Genomic DNA, 16,227 nt, shown 5'->3' on the forward strand with positions numbered 1-16,227 from the left:
TTTTCTTTTTTTTTTTAAAAAAAAAAAAAAAAAAAACAGGCGGAATGAATATATAGTTGTTTTCTAAAGAACGCATATCTGTTTTATAAAGAACATCCAACTTTATGCTCTTTTTATATATCTAAAGAACACCCGTAATATTAATAAAGAACATGATGAAATGTAATGAACATTATTTTTATTCAACCACCATAATCTAAAGACATAATTCAAAGAACATTTCAAAATAAACAATGAACATTGTATAACAAATAAAAGTACATTATACTAACAATCAAAGAACATGGAGATAAAGAACATTATTTAACAGTATGTTCTTTTCATTATAGGCATATGTTCATTACATTTTAATAGTATGTTCTTTTCATTCTAGGTATATGTTCATTACATTTTCATAGTATATTCTTTTCACTGTAACTATATGTTCATTACATTTCTATAGTAAGTTCATTCTGCCTTTTTTTAATGAAACATATGCACCAAGCACGATGCATACGCCTCCAGGAACCACGCTTTGGGAGAAAGTGGCTACCATTAGTTGGTTAAGATATATTACTTGCTCCGTTTTTTAGTAGATGCATCATTTTTAAAATTGTGGACTCTTGGCAATTTTTGGAGTAGAGAGAGATAGAGAGAAAACATAAAGAGGGCTCATGTGATATGATAGAGATAGAGAGATTTCTTGATTAAAAGGGTAAGTGATGCATTTTAACTGAAACTTCTATATATAGAAAGTTATGCATCTAATAAGAAACGGAGGAAGTATTAAATTGTACTGGATTTCCAAAAGAGTAAGTGTAGCTTTAAAAAAAACACGGATGAAAATAACAAGTATAGCTTTTTAAAAAAACAAAGGAAATATTATTGAGTATGTTGTCGTATAGTTTTGTAAAAGATGGTAAGTTGGTTTCAACCATAATCATTTTCGATATAGGAATTTTCTGGTTTGTTTATCCAATTTTGGATATTGTATGGATTAGAAGTGACAATAATAGCTCAAATCAGGTTTGTCAAGTCAAAGTAAAAGTAATCTCGATGCACAATTTTTAAATAAGGTAAGACCCTAACAAAGGTTTAATTACCAGACAAGCAAATGTCAAGTTAAATTGATCATAATCAATAATTAACTCAATAATTCTCCCTCCGTCCACAAATAATTTCTATATTTATAATATTATTAAAACTCATAAATCTAATAAACCCAGCTACCCACGAACCCCCAAACCCCTCTATAACCTACCCAATTTGTCAACCCAGAAGCAGTGGGGGATTTCAGGGGAAGGGGGGATTTCGAGGTTGGTGGTTTCAGGGTTATGGAGGTTGGTGGTGGTTTTGGGGTTTCGAGGATGGTTGAGGTTTCGGGATTTCACGGTTGTCGATTTTAGGTGGGTGTGGGGGAAGGGGAGGGGTGGTCGGAAAGGGGGACGAAGGGGGTGATTGGAAAAGTAAGGGGAAGGGGAAGGGAGGGGCGGTCGAGAAAGGTCGGGGAAGGGTTGTGGCGCTGGTCCAATGGAGGTGTATGGTAAGGAGTCGTCGGATTCAATGGAGGTGGATGGGAAGGGGAAAGGAAAAAAATATTATATTAAAATTATTTTATTTTTTATTTTTTTTATATGGGTGAATCAAAGAATGACACCTGGCTAGATAACCTGATGTTGTAGCTTGGTGACCAGTTTGGCCAAATAAAATTGAAGGCCCCCCAAAACTTGGATTATTCAGGAATAATCAAAAAGTTAAATTAATATCCCTTAAAAAAAAGGTTGGATTAAAAATTTAAAGGGCTAAACATTAGATTATTTGAAATAAATTTTTCCTATATAAAATGTAAGAACATTATTGATTATTTAAAAATAAGTACCGGACCTTGACTTTTTCACAATTTCAGGCTTACCTAGATGAAGTGTTCACCCCACATGTTTTTGCATGTGGTACTTCCCTCCCAAATTTCAATATGTTCAAGATCTTTTTCGGCCTCTTGTTTATTTTATTGAACACGAATCTTATGTTAGGATATTTCGTGTTTACTTCATTTAATAGTCTTTGTTAATACTTATTTTATTGAACAAGTTGTACGATATTTGTTCTAAATTAATGAGCAAAAACTAGGCACCCACTCCACTTTAATCTACTTTCTTCTCAAACTTCAAATTAAAGAGACAATCTTTCATAGTTTCCGTTCATTTATTCAGTCGTTCATTTTTTGATTCACTATTTCAATTGTTAGATGGGTTATGTGACCACTTCAAATAGCATAAAGATCATCATATTATGTAGTTTTGTTGTCATCATTGTGCTCAGGGGCACTATTGGAATTGGAAGCCTCGATCGATCTTCAGCTGAAATTGGAAATCAAGCTCTCAATAACGAGACGAATCAGGTACTTGTTGAACTTCCATCGAACAAGAATATATCCGACCCTAATAGTCTGATTAAGCCACCTATTGACCCCAGTGTGACCTACACGCTTGATTCCAATAGTCTAGATAACACACCCGTCAACCCCAATGTAACCTATGCATACGACTTCAATAGTATAGATGAGCCACCCTTTGACCCTAATGTGACTTATAGATCCGACTCCAATAGTCTAGAAAAGTCACCCATTAACCCCAACATGACATATACATCCGACCCTAATAATTTATACAAACCATCTACTAACCCCAATGTGACTTACACATTGGGGCCAAAGATAACCAATTGGGATTCCCAGCGCCAAAAATGGATTGAACAAAACCTGAACTTTCCCAACGTTGTTAATGGGAAAGCCCGAATTTTGCTTGTGACAGGTTCATCCCCTGACCCTTGTGAAACCCCATTTGGGGATCATTATTTGGTAAAGGGGATCAAGAACAAGATTGACTATTGTAGGTTACATGGTATTGATATTGTGTACAATATGGTTTACCTAGATGAAGAAATGACAGGATTTTGGTCAAAATTACCCTTAATTAGAAAGTTGATGCTTTCTCATCTAGAAGTTGAGTGGTTTTGGTGGTTAGATAGTGATGCACTTTTCACTGATATGGTGTTTGAAATTCCATTAGAAAAATACAAAGATCATAACCTTGTAATTCAGGGGTACCCGAGTTTGTTAGAGGAGAAATCATGGATTTCACTTAACACCGGAAGTTTTCTCCTACGAAATTGTCAATGGTCATTAGACTTGCTAGATGCTTGGGCACCTATGGGTCCTAAGGGCACGGTGAGGGATGAGGCCGGGAAGCTCCTAGCCGCGAATTTAAAAGGAAGGCCTGTTTTCGAGGCAGATGATCAATCCGCATTGATATACTTGTTGATTAACCAAAAGGAGAAATGGATGGAGAAGGTGTACATTGAAAACTCTTACTATTTGCATGGATTTTGGTTGGGTTTAGTAGACACATACGAAGAATTGGAGGAAAAATATCATCCTGGATTAGGGGATGAAAGGTGGCCTTTTGTGACTCATTTTGTGGGTTGTAAGCCTTGTAATAGTTTTCGAGATTACCCGTTTGAGAAATGTTTCAAGAGTATGGAGAGAGCATTTAATTTCGCCGATGATCAAGTTCTTAAGCTATATGGGCTAAGGCATGGGAGTTTGTTGAATCCTAACGTTAAGAGATTTAGAAATGAAAGTGATAATCCTCTTAAGTTTGTGGATGAACTTGATATTCGAAGGCACAAAGTCATTGATTCATTAAAGAGTTAGTAACTGCAGGATTTGATATATAGGCTTCATTTTCAATGATTCATTGTACTTGTATGTAATTTATTGTAAGGTATGGTTGATGCCAGAGGAATTTTTTTTGGTCAGATGACATTATCTCATTCTTTATGGTTTCATAGTACTAGTTGTAAATTTATTCTTTGTACGAAGTATACTACATTCTTGTTTTGTTACGAATGTACAGTAAGTCAGAAAATGACTTCTTGTCTTTGTCAAACTATTAATTATACACATTATGCTCCATTGAAGAAGTTATTTGCTAGTACTTATTATGTTGAGGATAATCTGTCTTATACTCTTACTTCGTATACGCTATCAATGCTAATGCTAATATAGTAATATAATTTATATGTTGGGATCTGCTTCTATTATTACACCTACTATTCAATGAAGTTTATCCGTTTTTTCTTATAGGCAAAAAAAGAAATTTATTATTATCAACAAGTACGGAGTAAACATTTCGCATAAATGTCATACAAAGATAATTTATTACGTAGTATGAAGCATATTTTATGAGCTAAAATTAGGAAAATACCACATATGGAGTATATTTTAAGTCAAATGTACCTCTATGTATTTAACTACGAAATATATTTTTAAGAGAGCACTATATATTTAATTTAAGCTATTATTTTATAACTTTACAAGTATTTTATCAAATCTATAGTGTTTTTTAATTCATAATTTACTTGTTATATTTAACTTGTGTATTCAAATATATTAGATTTAGAGTTTCAAGCCAAGCTTATTTGTGTTGGGCTCAACTCAACTTCTTAGAGACTTGGTGGAGTTTGAACTCAAGTACCACTTACTTAAATAGATCTATGGTAGAGCCAAGTTTGATTAACTTGCACCACGTTAGCTTTCTCTTGTGATTGTAATGTAACAACTTCAAATACTACTATGTGAACAAGATCTTCCCTAATATATTCTTTCTTCATTAATCTCAAAGGCTTAGGTTGAGTTGATTCGTGAGAAATTATAGTCTATTAGGACATGTTTCCTCACCTTTTAAAAAGTATACCCATCCATAATACTTTAGTTAAGGTTCATTATAATGTTTATTGCTTCTAAATACTTTTTGTTCATTAAAATTTTCATGATAGTCTTTAATACCAATTTAAATATAGTTGTCAAGTATTTTTAGTCATCATTAACAAAATTATCGCCAATTTATTACCACATACCAAACCCGCCACCAAACATTTCTCCATCAATCTTTACCTCTTCACCCCTAACCCCCTACTTCAATTTAGGATCATCATGACCCATTTGTGTGGTTTGACTATCACTTGTATAGTGATTACAGGAGAGAGAGAAAAACACAAATTATAGAACATGGATGACTCCCAAGAAGAAGCCACAAACCGATTCAAATTCAACGACTGGGAATCACTCCCTTCCACCCACAACCACAACCACCGCAACAACCACAACCGTTCCTCCTCGCACCACCCACTTCCTCTTCGCACCACCCATCACCACCACCAGCACCTCTCCGTCTTCCCGCCGATCAACCACGAAGATCTTCCAATCCCACCACCGCCGCCGCCTCCGCCGCACGCGCCGCTTACTCTCTCCAATTTCACTTCGGACTCTGATTCTCCCTCCCCTTCTTCTCCTCCCCCGCCAAAACCCAGGAATTCTTTGTTGATTAATAAATGGGTTGATTTTGTTCTTCATCTTTGGAATTCTAAGCTTCGGTCTTGTCTTGCGATTGTTTGCTCTCGTGGGTTTTTTTCCTTGGTTTTTCCGGCGGCTTCTACGGTCTGGGTTTTGGTTTTTTTGTGGTTTTGGGTTCGGCGGCGGCGGCAGCGGTTAAGGAGGGATGGTGGGAAGGAAAGTGTTGAGCATTTGAAGGTTTTGATTAAGGAAAAAGATGAGGTGGGTGTTTTGGTTTTTGATTTTTTCATTGATTTGTTTGAATTTGGAATGCTTGGTATGTGTTTGTTGAAATGCCTGTGTCAATTTTGTGTGAATTGTGGAGCAATTATGCTATGTTTTTATGACATTGGGTGGTGCTTTTTTTTTTTTTTTTTTTTTGGAATTTCTCTGCTTTTCTTGAAGTGTGTATGATGGAATTTTGAAAAAATGATTGAACTTTGACAATGTACTATTCCTACTCTACTTGTTGTGAGTCAACTGAACTTGTGGATACAACATCATGTATGATACTATTGACTCGAACTCATAGGTATTCTTTAATTGCATTCTCTCTCACACAATAAGGGGGTGTTTGGTATTTGGGAATTGAGTGTGGGATTGGGAGTTTTAATCCCAATTCAAGAAAAAAAGTTTTGTTTGTTTGATGGGAATGGGAATAAAAATAGGTTTGGAAATGAGAATATTTAGGGGAGAATTAACTAGGGAGGGTAGGTAATAAATAGATGGGAATGGGAATAAGTTTAAAATTGACATTTTTGCCATTAATGAAAACAATGAAAGGAAATATTAGTAAGGGTAAATTTGTAAAATTGTTATTTATTCCCCATATATTCCAACTCACTATCCAAACAAGATATTGGTATATTTTCATGAATTCCCAACAATTAATTCCCAATCCCATTCCCTAATCCCTATGTAAGAGGGGGAAAACATAGGGGTTAAAAGTGTTTTGTGTTGGCATTTTGAATTACAGAGGACATACTAAGGCCTTGTTTAGTTCACCTTATTTTTGCTTATCTGAACTTATCTATTATGGTCTTATCTTATCTTATCTTATCTAAGATCTTATTGCCTTATTTGACCAAACTTTGACTTTAAGTGTACCATAATCTGCAAGGAAAAAATATATTATGGGGGATGTTGTTAGATTCGTAATAATGTGTATTTTATTAATATGTAATTTTCACAATTTTTTTCAATACGAAATTAAAGATATTTAGTGATAAAAAATTGCACATAAAACGATGATCTGATCTGAACTTTGAACTTATTTTTTCTGATGTGATCTGAACTTATTTTTCTAAAATAAATAAAAATAAGTTGAACTTCATTCTTTTTTACTTGAATGTGCCTTGTCAGAACTCATTGGAATTCACTGACTGATATATAGAATTAATCTGAATTATATGAACTCAAGTTTTGGCTGTTAAATGAACTTCATAGTTATTTGGACTTATTGGCCCCATTTGAGTGTATTTTTCCTGAAATTTATCTTTTAAGGGCATGCTTAGATTGGGGGTATATATTAAGGGGGTAATAAAAGTCAAACTTGAAAAATTATAAGTAGTTAGAGAGGTTGTTGTAGGAGACAAGGTGTTTACAAATGAAAAAAAGTAGTTGTGCCATAAGGAAAAGAGAGAGATGGAGGAATTATTATTCTCATAATAAGGGTAATAATTATCCACCCTCCCCCTAGTGTAACTATCACTCCCAAAATGAGGGTATTAGTTCCTCTTTCTTCACCTCATACTACACCATCACTACATAATTTTCCTTACAATCACAACATCATTATCTCCTCCTTCCCTATATTCACTTTAATTTTGCTTAGTTTGACTTTATTACCCTAGTAATACATCACCTCCAATCCAAGCATGCCCTAAGGGGGGAGAAGGACAAAGGCTTACAAGTTCAGATTAAGGCTACTTAAGTTTCATTCACAGCCAAACTAAGTCTAAGAAGAGCATAAGAAGTTAATTTAAATGAAGGATAACAAGACCATAAGAAGCTTTTTTAAATTACGGATAAGAAGACCATGGATTTAGATAGGAAAAGTGAATTCAAATTAAGGAAGGTAAGCTTAGATTAGGGGAAGTAAGGTGAATATTACAAAGCTTTAGTCTAAGAATTTATGCGGTTTCTATAAAAAAAATATTAAGGAAGTCATGCATGAGTGCATGATCCTGCATTTTGGCAGGTGATCTTGTGGAATTTGAGTGCATCTTAATTGACATTTTCACTTTGGTCGGCTGATGTTATGGAGGCAGGGGGGGAAATGCCCAGTGTAAAATGGGTGAGAATAAATTGCTGATCAGCTTCAGTTATAAGGCCTTATTATTTTATACAAAGCTGCTTGCCAATTTCCAGATATATAACAATAGGCCCCTTCTACTTGAATATGCTGGGAAGATATATGGCTAGTAATGTGTGAAACATGATATTTTGCATAACTTCAGCTCTAGAATCTGAAGTGAAAGGTCAGAGTTCGACTTTATATAAGTTTCCATTTAATGCTTCACGACTTTATTCCAGACAAGTCTTTGTTTTTGGAGGCAATTGACATGAAGTCGCACTTTCAGGATTTTGGATAATATACTGGTGTGAAATAAAAAAACCTAGCTCCAGAATTAGCTCTATACAAATCCATCTACTTATTTCTTAAGTACTCCAACTGACAAGGTTAACTTCTGAATAAATGGAATCTGACTTAGTTGTTATTGTTCATTAGTCACACTATTATTTTAGGTAATAGATATTGTTAGTTTGCTACAATGGACTTGTTATCACGAGATTTCTCTGTTGGTCGCTTTTGAACATGCTATGTTGTAGCATTATGCTACACATACGATATTGTAGTCAGCCTATGTATGAAGAAGGGTGGCTGTTTATTACTTTACCGCTTTTGATGTTAGAGGCAGCCATGGATTGTTCATTCTTTAAAAGGCTGAAAATAAATTATGTAGCCAATTAATGGCGTTAATTGTTCCTGTGGTTTCCATGACTCTAGTGGCCAGTTACACCAGATTTCTTGTGCGCCTTTTAAAAAAGCTGATGAAGTAAAGTGGATTTGGCTGTTTATGCCTAGAATTTATTCTTTAAGGCAAATTGAATTCATCTCAAAACTCAAATGGGTTAGGATGAATTTTCAATGCAGTTACTTGTTCTCAGGTCACTCTTTGTGTGACAACATGTGTTCCCCTTGAAAATAGGTCAACCTAAACTTCCTCATGAAGATTACGAAAGGCTTAGAATCCATCTCTTCTATTTTCCTTGCTTATAAAGTTCATTTACAATCAACACAATTGGTTACTCCCATGTATTAAGGATTAGCTATGGAATTAAGGAAGGGGAAAGGGAACACTATTTAATATATTATCATCTACCTCCTTTTGTTATTTGCACCTAACCTCCATTTAAATTGTGGATGTTTGAAACTCATAAGTCTATGGCAATAGACTATTGGGATATGAGAGTGAATCATATTATGGAACACCCTGAAAAGGAATATGGAGCAGAGAGAGTTTACTGAAATGTTTCAATAAGCTCAGTGTTCTATTGCTTAACTGAGTCATTTTGGTAGATGTTGTCTTGATGTTTGGGTATATGGTACCAAAAATTATCTAAAAAAGTGTGTATACTGAATCTTTGATACGTGAACCTGGTAAATTAAGCCTGTAAGTATAATTTCATTCTAGTTTTCTTTTATGTGTTTAATGTAAAAATAACAAGGTCCATTGTTTGGCCATGTCTATAAATTTAGGGAGTGGGTGTGAGTAAGGAAAGGATAGACCTGGAAACAGTATTTAGAGTAAAAAGTGTGTATATGAAATATCTGATATGTGATAGCTGGTAAATTAAGCTTAAAAGTAAATTTATTATTCTAGCTTCTTGTTCTTGTTTGTAACTAATTAATAAGCTCGATTGTTTTTGGCAAATAAATCTAGAAACTGCTGTGTTAGTTAGAGGTAAATTATTTCATTATGAACCTTAACTTGTTCCAATAAACAATTGCAAAAAGCATGGTCTTTTACTTTTACACTTTGTTTGGATTGAAGGAAATGGAGAGAAAAGAAGAGAAGGGAAAATGAGGGATGTAGTTTTATTCATTTGGATAGCAAATGAAGAATGAAGGGAATTAGAGGGGAGAGAAATGGAGGGATTAAATTATAAAAATTTGATCTCTCCAACAATGGAGAGATTTTGAAGGAAAACTTATCTCTCTTCCCTCCCCTCCCTTTCTCTTCCCTCCCCTTCACTTCTCTTCCTTTCTTTTCTTTCCCATTTCTTTATCCAAACACACCGTTAATCTGAGTTATCCAGGGCAAACGTCGTCTTTGGTATCCACAACTCTTTACAGTGGGTTTTACCCTTGTTTTCTATGCTTCTGTTTTCTTGGTTTATGATTAAATTATTGCCCTCTTAATGTTATTATGGATGTTTTTTACTGAGTAACTTTTTGTGTGGAATTTGGAGGAAAGACACAAACTATGCATCAAATGTTAAACCGGTCAATTACTATTCTTTGTGCATCATGGTATGCCTTGGATCTGAAATTTGATTTTGTTCCACAACTCAACTGATTAAGAGAATAAGAGATAACATCGTTTATTCTTTTGATTATGACCCTTATACTCCCACTGTTTCCCGACTTTCTACTGCTATCGTTGAATCTTTTTGTTTTATGTTTTTTTTTTTTTGAATGGAATCTTTTTGTTTTATGTTGATTGCCTTGTTTGTGCTATCATGCCTGTGTGTTTTTAATCTATGTTTACAGTATTCCTATTGCCATATTTCTTTTGTGGAATAGATCACTCGTTTGATACGATTATCAGTCATTTATTTTTATTGATTTTTAATTGTATTAAAAGTGTTATGCATTTCTTATGCAGAAGATTATTCAGCTCTTAGAGCAGATTGCTCTTATGAATAAGGTATTGCTAGCACGGTACAAAATTCCTGTTATAAAATCCAGCTGATTGAGAGTATACGCATACGCATGGCTGTGTTTAGGAATGTGGCTGGCTCATTGGAACCATCAATCAGGTGTGCAACTGTGCTATATGTATTTATATTTATTGTATATCTTACGCATAATCTACAAGTTGGTCTAGTATTAGGCTAATATGTACTTGTATATAAGTTTTGTTTTACTGTACTGTTTAGTACTTCGTATAAAGTTCTTAATGTGCCTATGCATGTAAATGGCAATAACATTAGTATTTTTTGTAGTTTCTTCATTGTAATCAATCTTTAGCTCAATTCTTTTATGTTGATGGATTTTGGAGTCAGAGACTTCTTGTAGTTTTGATGGAGCTACCACTTTTGGCTATTATCTGGCAGTTCTTTGACATCATTTAACCGACCACATTACTAATATTATCTGCCTACATCCAAGAAGAGAAATCGGGTGCCTTATACTTGATAGTTGCCAAACGAGTGCTACCTGCATTTGCAATGAAATCTGATTTGAACTTGTTAGTATGTCATTGTCCTTTGTTATCTTGACTGATACCCATTATCCAAAACAATCTTCCTTTGTTGCGTATGTTCGGAAAGTTGCATGAATCAACATTACAGCTGAGTCAGATTAATCTTCTCAGGAGATTTTCCCTACTTGCATTAGACAAGTTTCTTTACAGTAGCTGACAGTTTAGCTAAATTGTGATTATTAATGACCAAAATAATGATGCAATTTGCCGGGTAGTTGAAGCTGGCAATCGTGCTGTGTATAGGAAGGTCACTATTTATCAACACACTTTATTTTAGAATTTACATCAAACAACCACGTTTGAATTGGCATTTTTATACGCACGAAATTGCACGTATTGGAGTCCAGTAGTTGACAAATTAGTTTTACAATTTGAATGATATTTTGGGCCATTGTTTCTAGACATGAAAAAGAGTGCTGCTTTGGCAACATTTTGACGATTTAAACAAGATCCACAGCATAATTTTCGAATTCGTCATAGACGTATATTGATTGTAAGTATACATGAATCATTAGTACTCCGTATAAAACTGTGGACAATTATGTAATTAGACCAAAAATTTCCTGTTTAACTAAACCTTACAATATAAAAATTCCATTGAAACGACGTTCATCAGCCAAAATTTGGTGTTCATTAGCCAAAAGTGGTGATACTAACTCTTTCATGAACCAATGACTCCTTTATGAACCAATGACAATATGTCTTCGGATATCATGTTCATCCACAACATTGAGAGGGTTGTCTGTTTCGTTTCTCAATCTTTTGATGTTAGGACTCAATAAGCCCCTATGCCTGAACCCATAGAGCTTAAGAACTTGATTGTCGGCGAAGTTGAATGCCCTCTCCATACTCTTCAAGCATTTTTCAGCTGGATAATCCCCATAACTTCCACAAGGCTTGCACCCGACAAAATGAGTTACAAACGGCCATCTCTCATCCCCTAATCCAGGATGGTGCTTCTCAGCCATTTCTTCATATTTGTCCACTAAACCCAACCAAAATCCATGCAAGTAGTACGAATTCTCAACAAACACCTTAGACATCCACTTCTCTTTTTGGAAAATCAACAAGTATATCAATGCAGATTGATCATCTGCCTCAAAAGCTGGTCTTCCCTTCAAATTTGCAGTTAGGAGCTTCCCGGCATCATCCCTTACCACGCCCTTAGGACCCATAGGTGCCCAAACATCAAGCAAGTCCAGAGACCATTGACAATTTCGTAGGAGAAAGCTTCCGGTGTTGAGTGCAATCCATGATTTCTGCTCGAATAACAAATCAGGGTACCCATGGATCACAAGGTTATGATCTTTGTACTTTTCTAATGGAATCTCAAACACCATATCGGTGAAAAGTGCATCACTATCCAACCACCAAATCCACTCTACCTCAGGGTGAGAGAGCATCAGCTTCCTAATCAACGGCAGTTTCGCCCAGTACCCTGCCATCTCCCTGTCTAAGTGAGCCATGTTATACATAATCTCAATCCCATGCAACCTACAGTAATCAATCTTATTCTTCACCCCTTTTAACAAATAGTGATCCCCAATTGAGTTATCACATGGATTAGGAGGTGAACCTGTCACAAGCAAAATCCGGCCTTTCCCACCTACAACACGCGGAAAATCCGGGTTTTGCTTAAGCCAATTCCTACGCTGGACATCCCAGGTGTCAATCTTTGGCCCCAATGTGTAGGTCACATTGGGGTTGAAGGGTGGCTCTTCTTGACCGTCAGGGTCAGACGAGTCCTTCCCAGAACGGATTTCAGCAAGTATCCTATTAGTCTCCTCAATGAGGGCTCGGTCTTTTTTGGCTTCGGATGAGGAACCAATGAGATCACCAACTCCAATAGTGCCTCTAAGCACAAGGATGGTTATGAGCCCACATAAGACTGTGATCTTTATGTTATTGACAGTCTTCAGCGTCTGTTGTCGCTCTCTCAGGAACCCTGAGCTCGGTTTCCCGTTTGCAGTGTCTGCATGACCCATTCAACAAAATGATACAATACACTATATGAACGTATAAATGGATGGTTGAATAAATTTTCTTTTCAACACCCTTCTCTCTTTTAAACTTGTTACAATACTTTTGAAAAACTAAGATTTGAAGATTATTAATAGGGGTATTGCAAAGCACTTATTTAATGGAATAATAAATTTTTATTTTTATTTTATTTCTGTGAGCTGGCTTTGACGCGCAGGGGGTATGTATCAAATGTTTGATTTTTCAATTGATTGTATCCATATTTAATTTGTTGATTGTGTTTTCTATTTCTGGAATCTTAGAAGTTGTAAGAAAGTGTGCTACCAATATCAATTTCCATTTGAGCATGATTATACAGGTAGTATATACTATATAGTCCGTCGCATGAAATATGGGATTATTATTTAGCCAGTCTTTTTCTAAGAGAGTTGATTTTTATGATGTTGTCTTGTCTCATTTTCTGTTGGGTAGTTGCATTCAGAATACTTGTCAACTTCATATTGACTTTTTGCTGTCATAATTCTCTGTAGCAGTAAAGAAATGGAACCTAACACTAACTTAAAAAAAAATCATGTATATATGATTATATGTCACATTAGCAACTTGGTATATTCTGTATCTAGATGGTTATATTATATGCCACTTTTGGTCTATTCTTGTAATAAGATACAATTTGCATCATGTACCTTCCCCGATTAAAAAAAAAAGATGGTTATTTAGGTTGCACGGACACTTCATATAGATAATATATCCCGTATATGTTTGACATGTATTGTATGATGACGTGTCTAAGACATCTCAATCATGTCAAATGACATATACCTTTCATATGGATACTGCATACATACTGATAGGAGTATAAGATATGTTTGGGAAAGTTTACAGGAATTACAAGAACTTCAGAATACACTGTAAAATAAACAAACAAGTCACCATTTGTATTCCTAGAATACAATTTAGATAATTTTATTGCTGCTATTGGACCAGGCAATAGCAAATTATACATCAAATTTGATCATTTTCCAACCAAATTATTACTTTGTTGCCTTATTGTAAGCTTGTGGTTGCAAAGGTACGCACAAAGTTCATCAACATACTGTCCGTTCATACTTTTGTCAGCGAAAATGATACCCAATTTCTCTGCTTCATCTTTAAACATCTTACCAGTTTCATCTTGGAGCACCAGTGTGAGTGATTGAGCAACTGAGCTTCTAGTTAATGATCTGTCTTCTGCATTTCTTGGTATCTCAATCCCAACCTTTTTATTCTGGCTCATGAATCTAGCAATCAACCCATGATCAATAGCTAATGGTAGCATTATTAGTGGCTTTCCGAATTGAAGTGCTTCTATGACTGAGCTCCACCCACAATGCGTTAAGAACCCTCCTACAGACTCGTGACTGAGTATCCTAAGTTGAGGTGCCCAACTAGTCCAAACCATTCATTGGCCTCGTGTTCGTTCCTCAAACCCCTCAGGCAGCTTCAGTATTGAAACTTCTGATCTCCTAAACGCCCAGAAGAATGGCAATCCGGATTGCTCTAACCCGAGAGCCAGCTCCATGAGTTGGTCTTGATTCGGCTCAAACTCACTCCCAAAGGCTACATAAACAACTGATCCTTTTCTTTGTTTGTTCAACCAGCTATTGATTAACTTGCATGTATCATTGTCATCTCCTAGACCCTGATCTTCCAAAGACGGCGGTCACAACCCCAAGGGGAGCACAGTTTTCTCATTAAGAACTTCAGCAAGCTGAAAATATTCAGCCTCCAGGCTCTCTGCAGCTGCGAATAACAATCAAATCGCAGCCATCAACACAACACTTAACTCGAAAGCCATCAGAAACACCAGAAGATGTTATGTTTCTTGCAGTATGTATGATGTTTCTTGACTCGTGTGGAAGAAAATAGACAGAGCTGTTAGGAAACGGAATCCAAGGGGGAGGACGACAGGGGTCGGTCCAAGTACCCGAACCGGCTTCCATCAACTTTGTAGGAAAAGCTGAAAGTGTCCTTGCTGAAGTTATGTTGAAGTACACCTTACAAATACCGAGTTTATCAGCAATCGGAGGTATCCAGTAGCAACAGAAGTCGTAAATGATCCAATCCAAAGAATACAAAGATTGTAAAAACTCGGTCATGGGTTGTTGTAAACCATCAAAGGCCGTCTTAAGGAGATCAGTTCCAATTTCAAAGCCAACGTCGGAAGTTGCCTCAGCACCGGGTGGTAGGTTTTCAACTCGAGGCAACGGAAGAGGGACTAGAGTGATCAAAGGGGATAACCTTTCAGGGATTTTTGGAAGGCGTTCGAGGTTTCGAGGGGTTGAAACAAAGAAAATGTGGTGCCCCTTAGTAGCTAAGTGTTTGGAAAGGTCTAGGAAAGGTATAATGTGACCAAATGCTAGCCATGGAAACATAACTATGTTGAGCTTTTTGTTGTCTTCCATTGTTGTTTTTCCTGTGAAATTTTTTCAAGTTCAATAATGTTTAAATTAGGCTTGTTTATTTTAGAATGAATAGTACACGTGAAAAAGGATTTGCTGATTTTGAGGCTATGGTTAGTAGTTAGAGTTGAGACTTATCCAAGACGCCGAGTGAAATATCAAGGTTGATGGGAAGCTTTTGTCTTACTATGAAAAGTCTCGAAAAAGAGGCCCATTAGACTGTTTGAATTAAAGGAATTGGAAAAAAATAATAAAAAATTCTAGCTACAATAATTTAGTGCGTGATTACTCAAAGAGACAATAATTTTGTTATCTAAAAATATTTTAATCGACAAAGTGGAATAGGGAGACTAGCTTTTTAACCTACTTGAGATTACAAGTAAAATAAGAAGAGAGTTTAGCTTTGTTAACTATACTAACACAAGAATTATATGGGAGGATAGAGGGTACAACTTTCATAACTTGCTAAGCAATATAATCAGGCCCGTAGCAAGGGTAGGGCAAATGGGGCGACTGCCCTGGGCCCCTGATTAAAAAGCCCATATTCAATATAATACAAGGCCCCAAAATATATATGTATATTAAAAAAAGAAAAAAAAAAGTGTGTACTCTACAACACTATAATAGTACGAGTACTATCTAATTGGCTAATTCTATAATGTCAAACAGTATTATCGGTCAACGTGCTTCCTCCCTAACTTTGGGCCCAAAATTATTCACTTTCCTAAGTGAATTTTATTAACCCCTCAATAAAAATAAAAATAAACCGTCATTAATTCAATTATAATACAGTAATTTTTTTTCTTTTGACAAGTAATTCCATTATAATATTATATCCACTTCTTTCGGTAATTTTATTTTTCAAAATTTATCTCTTTTCGATTTTCGGTTAGATTAATTATCTCTTTTACGATTCAATTAAGATGAAAATTATGATAAACGA

General features: G+C 35.5%; 3 protein-coding genes and 1 pseudogene across 4 annotated transcripts; 2 read left to right on the forward strand and 2 right to left on the reverse strand.

Moving 5' to 3' along the window:
- Positions 1 to 2,082: 2,082 nt before the first annotated feature.
- On the forward strand, positions 2,083 to 3,795 carry LOC110726407 (xyloglucan 6-xylosyltransferase 4-like). Its single transcript, XM_021905887.1, has one exon. The coding sequence runs from the start codon at positions 2,225 to 2,227 to the stop codon at positions 3,689 to 3,691; it is 1,467 nt and encodes a 488-aa protein (XP_021761579.1). The 5' UTR covers positions 2,083 to 2,224; the 3' UTR covers positions 3,692 to 3,795.
- A 1,092-nt stretch (positions 3,796 to 4,887) lies between these two features.
- On the forward strand, positions 4,888 to 10,662 carry LOC110726411 (formin-like protein 2). Of its 2 annotated transcripts, none has more exons than XM_021905890.1 (2): positions 4,888 to 5,593; positions 10,267 to 10,662. In XM_021905890.1, exons 1-2 carry the CDS (start codon positions 5,048 to 5,050, stop codon positions 10,348 to 10,350), a joined length of 630 nt encoding a protein of 209 aa, XP_021761582.1. In that variant the 5' UTR covers positions 4,888 to 5,047; the 3' UTR covers positions 10,351 to 10,662. The 2 variants fall into 2 exon arrangements, with proteins under 2 accessions (XP_021761582.1, XP_021761581.1); XM_021905889.1 differs by having other exon boundaries at positions 4,892 to 5,593; positions 10,264 to 10,662.
- Positions 10,663 to 10,794: 132 nt separating this feature from the next.
- LOC110726410 (probable xyloglucan 6-xylosyltransferase 5) lies at positions 10,795 to 13,672 on the reverse strand. The gene has a single exon (XM_021905888.1). It carries the CDS (start codon positions 12,846 to 12,848, stop codon positions 11,544 to 11,546), a length of 1,305 nt encoding a protein of 434 aa, XP_021761580.1. The 5' UTR covers positions 12,849 to 13,672; the 3' UTR covers positions 10,795 to 11,543.
- An 88-nt stretch (positions 13,673 to 13,760) lies between these two features.
- On the reverse strand, positions 13,761 to 15,305 carry LOC110726408 (annotated as a pseudogene).
- Positions 15,306 to 16,227: the final 922 nt, after the last annotated feature.

The sequence above is a fragment of the Chenopodium quinoa genome, unplaced genomic scaffold (assembly GCF_001683475.1).
Source record: "Chenopodium quinoa cultivar QQ74 unplaced genomic scaffold, ASM168347v1, whole genome shotgun sequence".
NCBI classification, from domain to species: domain Eukaryota; kingdom Viridiplantae; phylum Streptophyta; class Magnoliopsida; order Caryophyllales; family Amaranthaceae; genus Chenopodium; species Chenopodium quinoa.